Source organism: Lutjanus erythropterus, chromosome 1 (genome assembly GCF_056507025.1).
Source record: "Lutjanus erythropterus isolate fLutEry1 chromosome 1, fLutEry1.hap2, whole genome shotgun sequence".
Taxonomy (NCBI): Eukaryota; Metazoa; Chordata; class Actinopteri; order Lutjaniformes; family Lutjanidae; genus Lutjanus; species Lutjanus erythropterus.
The window spans coordinates 12,872,643-12,878,642 of NC_139317.1; the positions used below are offsets into that span (position 1 = coordinate 12,872,643).

The window sequence follows — 6,000 nt, forward strand, 5'->3', positions numbered from 1 at the left end:
CTGCCGTGATCCAGAAAAGTGGTCAGGTGGCAACAAAGGTAGCCAACCAAAAGATGAAAACACTAGCCTTGTTCCAAATTGCATACTTACTGCAGTTGCATGCAGTATGCATACAATTAGGATGTACTACTTTGTCATAACATTGTTTGTTGAACTTTGACCTCTTGATCATGCATCCGTTGCAGTCTGTGAAATCTGAAGTAAAAAGACAAAGCATGCGGTTTGGCAACACAGCTTTACACTGGAATCTGCTGTCATCTGTCATCGTGGGTTCTGTCATCTGTCAGTGAGCTGTCACCTGTCTGTGCCGTCTCCGGCTTAGTCAACGTTGGGTATCTTCCACTGTGCAGAGGATTATGGGTCAGAATAGCCAGAAAAACATGCTGGCTTGCTCGCTGCAAAATGTGAGCGGATGCACTAAGACATCCTGATATTTTTGGCATACTGCGTTTGACATACTAGGTATTGGGACAGGCTGAATCTTTTTCTGGTACACTGGATTACAGCTACAAGAATTACTTATTTATAATTAAAGTAATTGCCAAATATTTTGATAATCGATAAATCAGTTTGAATATTTTTTTTATTTAGGAAAAAAAATCTGTGATTCCAGCTTGTTAAATATCGATATTTTCTGTGTTTTTTAGTTGTCTATGAGATAAGCCTGAATAAATTTGGGCTCGGGCAAAACAAAACATTTGAAGACACAATAATTGACAGATCAATCAGTAATGAAAATCTTTAGTTGAAGCCTTTGCTAAATAATGTGGTAGTATGGGTATTAGAATGCAGCCACTGTTGTGAAAATGTGTAACCTCTTTTTTTCTTCTCCCTCTCATGTTTTCCCTCCTAAAGGTACTGCAATCAAGTGCTAAGTAAGGAGATCGATGAGAGCGTGACTCTGCTGCTGCAGGAACTGGTTCGCTTCCAGGAGCGGGTCTACCAGAAAGATCCTACCAAGGCCAAATCTAAACGCCGCCTGGTCATGGGTCTCAGAGAAGTCACCAAGCACATGAAGTTGCACAAGATTAAATGTGTCATCATCTCTCCCAACTGTGAGAAGATCCAGGCCAAAGGTGAACAATGTTGCAGCACTGTCTCCAGCATCAGTCTGTTTATTATTATTTGAGATCCGACTGTCAGAGCTGTAAACATTTTTAAGCAGCTCTAATAGAAAATTTTAAAATAACTATGTATCAAATGACAATGTGAAATCAATGTGAAAAGGGTTTCTTGTAGTGATGAACCTGCAGGGAATTAACAACAAAATCTGCAGTTCCACTTGGCTTTACAGGGCTTTTTAGAGTGTTTCAGGTCATTGTCTAGCTATTCAACTGCAACTTCACCGTTTTGTTTTACTCTCATTGCTCTCATAGTGTTGCTTTCAGCAAAAACCTTTAAAAAGCCACTGTACGGTACCTGCACAGCAACAAAGACCAGATGGACACAGTTAGTGAATAGCTGGTGATCATAGTGATATTTCCTTTGGAAGTTGGCAGGGACAAAAAACAGATTACTGGACTAATGTTCACCAGGCTGCCACAAAAACAAGTCCAAATGAATGATTATCTTCCTCTGTAACTGCTGGATATGTAAATAAGTAACTTTTCAAACAGGTTTGCCATATAAACTCGGTGATGGTGATCAAAGGTGATGATCATTTAGTCAGTGTTGTGTTCACAACTTGTTTCCGCTGCCCTCAAGTGGTCAAAAAACAACAGGGCAGTACTATGAAGCAGGATTAAGGTCAGAGTTTTCAGTGTCACAAGGTGGCTCTTTTTTTATGATGGTAAGTTATGATGAACTCATAACCTGGTCCAGAGCAGGTTATGTTCAGAGTTTCAGATTAAATAGGCTGTAAAAAGTGCCATTCTTTAACTAACTCTATTCCTGGTGATGTTCTTTATGAGCAATATAGGTTCTCAGCTGATGGAAGATGTTTTTTATATATATATATATATATATATGCAAACCAGCTGAGTCATATGTTTGTAATGTCACCAAACAAAGCTGTATAATGTAATTACAGCAGAACTCTATGCATCACATTGCCAGGTGAACCTCAGGTGGTGATGCAGAAAACATTTTTTTTTTTTTATCCCTGTTTGCTTCAAGTCATTGTCATTTTAAGATTTACACAGCAGCTCACCCACACACTGAAACAATGATGAAGCAGCTTTAGACACTTTGAATAATGTCTCGATCCTGATTTTCTGCCAAGTCTGTTTTACACTGCTGATATTGCAGCACTGATCAGAAAATTGATTAGTCTATTTAGTCCTATTTATCACAGATAGTATTCACTCAGTAACATTCATTTCACCTTCTGGTGATTTCCTCGTATCCTTTGTTACGGGACAGTGTCAGACCGGCAGTATCAAGTTTAATTGTTTAATGTCCACTTGTCACATTAGAATTAAACAGCAGGCATTATCAGCACATTAAGTAAATTAGTAATTTTCTGGCAGCATTCCTCTCTTGCCTTATTTGCAGCAACAGTGTTGATTTTTACCCTAATATACTTTTTATAACTCTCCATTACAACGACTTGTTCCCCTTGACTGAAGTAGGCGGCTCTCCCCATTTTGTGGAGCCTTGGTTAACAAAGCAAGTCGAACACCACCACCGTGATACCTGTTATCTCTGACTGGAGTTTGAGGTTTCGTCAAGCCAGCTTATGCAAAGAAAGCCTGGCTGTGTTGAGCTTCTTTCGTAGAGAAGCTCTTAGATATTTGAAAGCTTACATTTCTGAAAAAGAAGAGCTCATGATGAACACGCAGAAAACTTTCACTGCATACAAACCCAGCAGTCACAGACTGACAAATGCACCAAAACAGCAGGTTTTTGCACTCTAGTGTTCGACTTATCAGCTGATAGTTTCTGTTTTTTCCTCACTTACATTTTTGCTATATTGAGTCATTATTTGTTTCTGTGTTTTAGGTGGTTTGGATGAAGCTTTGTACAATGTAATTGCCATGGCTCGGGAGCAGGAGATCCCGTTTGTGTTTGCCTTGGGCAGAAAGGCTCTTGGACGCTGTGTCAACAAACTAGTGCCTGTTAGTGTGGTTGGCATTTTTAACTATTCTGGAGCTGAGGTAAGGCACTCCCATCCACTAAAAACTTTATCTGTCTATCTTAATGTCAGGCAAATAATTGAAAAAATAAAATATACACCAGATCAGGGTCATCTCTAAAAAACTGGGGTTTTTTTTTTTGTATGTTTGTATTTTTATTCTCTCGCTGACTTGGTTAAATCACTCTCCCTCCCGCAGGGTCTCTTCAACAGATTGGTGTCTCTGACAGAAGAGGCCAGGAAGGCCTACAAGGACATGGTGTCAGCTCTGGAGCAGGAGCAGGCCGAGGAGGCTCTGAAAAACGACAAGAAAGTCCCGCACCACATGGGGCATTCCCGCAACCACTCTGCTGCTTCCGCTATCTCCTTCTGCTCCATCTTCTCTGAGCCGATCTCAGAGGTCAATGAAAAGGAGTACGGTAAGAACCCTAATCTCTGGCTCTCTGCTCTTCATCTTTGTCATATTGAAGTTATTTGTATCAGCGGTGGAATATTAATGTTATATATAATATGTGAAGAGGAGGAGTTAGACTCCAAGAACGGATAAAGAGGAGAGAGACAAGATTACATGGAGATGGAGCAGCTGATGGTGTTGTCAAACAGCACTAAACGTTCTAAGTACTGCTACTGTTGACAGATATTAAAACTGACATTTACAGATTTCACCTCCAGTTCTCCCTGAAGAAAAGACAATCCGTGTTGACCGCCTCTCCGCAAATATTCTCTCATCCAGTCTCTTTACTCAGTCTGCTTTTGTTTTTTTCTTACTGCAAGGCAAGACTACAGCAAGTAGTAGTTTTGTTTACATCTGCCTCCCAAATGAGATCATGTGAGATTGTGCTCCCTCTGGCACAATAATCTTAATGATATCCTGTAGTGCATGATGCGCCATGCACCAAATCTAGTCAGTGTTTTACTATGAACACATAATTTAATTTTCCATCAAAGAGAAGTTGCAAAAATGTTTCTGTCAATTATAGTTCTTAGGAAGTAAAATAAATTCAATTGACCAAAATCAGAATCTGCATGTCAGACTTTTACAAAAATCCTAGAAAATTGCCATTACTGCGGTTCTAATTTAATCTCAATGATTTATGAGGATCCTTTTTTCAACACATATATAAACAACTGACCACAGCAGAAGGCCACCCATCCTAAAACCCGGTTCTTTTCGAGGACGTTTTTCACAACATTGTCACCTTAGTGCTCTCTCTTGGTGGGTGTGTTTGGTCTCTGTCAATATTATTTTAAAGATTACAGTCTAGAACTGCTCTATATGAAAAGCACCCTGAGATTATTTCTGTTATGATTTGGTGCGATATAAAAAAAAACTGACTTGACTTAATCTGAAAGGTAACTAGTATCTATAGCTGTGAAATGTAGCACAGTGAAAAGTATTTCCCTCTGAAATGTAGTTGAGTAAGAGCATAAGGTAGCATAAAATGCAAACAAAAAGAACATAATAAGTCTTTAATGTTGCTGTGATAAGAAAACAGAGCATAACAAATCTATTAATTCCTTCAGAGACCAACTGGAGGAGTATGGTGGAGACTTCAGATGCACTAGAGCCTGTGGAGGCCGAGCTGAGTCGCCCTGCACCTTCCACAGCCGCCCAGAGAGACGTTGAGGCTCCGACAGCCGCCCCCAGCGCCGCCCCTCCTGGCTCTGCTGCTCCTCAGCCAAGAGCAGCTGTTCCGACACAGGGGACCGGCGAGAGAGACGAGGTCCGGGCAGACGACCGTCTTGAGCTGGCCTCTCAGCAGAGCACGGAGACGGGCTCGTTGGACGGGAGCTGCCGCGGCCCCCTGAACTCCTCCATCACCTCCACCACCTCCACTCTGGTCCCCGGGATGTTGGAAGAGGCGGAGGAGGAGGACGACGAGGAGGAGGATTACACTCCTGAACCCATTTCTGTGGAGGTGCCCACCCTCACCAGCCGCATCGAATCCTGGGTGTCGAAGACCCTGGAAAACCTGCAGCTGGGAAAGAGCCAGGAGAGCACAGACGAGGAGGAGGAAGAGGAGGAAGACGACGAAGAGGAGAGAGGGCAGAGTGAGGACGAGGAGGACCTGGATTCAGCGGACATCACAGAGATGGGGATCGAGGGCAAAGAGCAAGTGGAGCCTAAGAAGGTCGCGGGTTGATGACACCTCTCATCCTTTGTTCTTACGTCCATTTATTCCCTCTGTTCTCTGTCACACTCACACACATCCCTCCTCACTACAGCCAGCAGCTCCTCCTCCTCTGCAGGGCTGGGTACCAAACTTCACTACCTTTATGGCACCGAATCGCTTTGATCCTATCAAGTACTGCTTAATAACACTTTGTCATTCCGTACCAAATTTCAATACCTGGAATAAATCCCATCAGCGAGCTCTTAAGCATTAATAATTAACTAAGTGATTTGCTGTCTAACATTACACATCATAGAGACATGCAGGAAAAACACTATGTTAAAAGGACATGTATTACCTGTACTGCTGTTTATTTAACTAGATTGTTTTGGTGTGAGTTGCAGATTTTTCTAGATATCAACTGTAGAGATGTCTGCTTTCTCTCCAGTATGACGAAGCTCGATTTTTGGTTCTCAGAGTTCCAAAAAAACAAACAAAAAAAAAAAAAAAAACATTTGAAAAATTCTGCACCAGTTTCTCTTTTCAGAAATCATGACCCTCATGCTCAAGGTAATCCACACACCATATTGTTAGCAGTTTCATGTAGGAACAACTTTATTTCTAGTTGAAAATAAAGTCAGTCCTCGCAACAAATGGGCTGAGTGATTTTTTAAAAAATGTAAATGCAGTTATCTTGGCTGTGATACAATTTGAATATTATATGTAGGCCAGGAAATCTCTGCAGCGCAACAATATTTAATTTAAAATTGTGGTGTATTATGACACACATTTGCACACAAACTGCAGTAGGGC

The 6,000-nt window shown here is 41.4% G+C and overlaps 1 protein-coding gene across 2 annotated transcripts in view; it reads left to right on the forward strand.

Moving 5' to 3' along the window:
• The window catches only part of secisbp2l (SECIS binding protein 2-like), a 28,068-nt gene extending 22,610 nt beyond the window's left edge, over window positions 1–5,458 (forward strand). For both annotated transcript variants that reach the window (XM_084747054.1, XM_084747138.1), the window contains exons 15-18: window positions 856–1,076; window positions 2,941–3,095; window positions 3,273–3,492; window positions 4,598–5,458. In XM_084747054.1, coding sequence (XP_084603180.1) covers window positions 856–1,076; window positions 2,941–3,095; window positions 3,273–3,492; window positions 4,598–5,217 — 1,216 coding nt within the window. In that variant the 3' untranslated portion in view covers window positions 5,218–5,458. The remainder of the gene's footprint in view (window positions 1–855; window positions 1,077–2,940; window positions 3,096–3,272; window positions 3,493–4,597) is intronic.
• The last annotated feature ends 542 nt before the right edge of the window (window positions 5,459–6,000 follow it).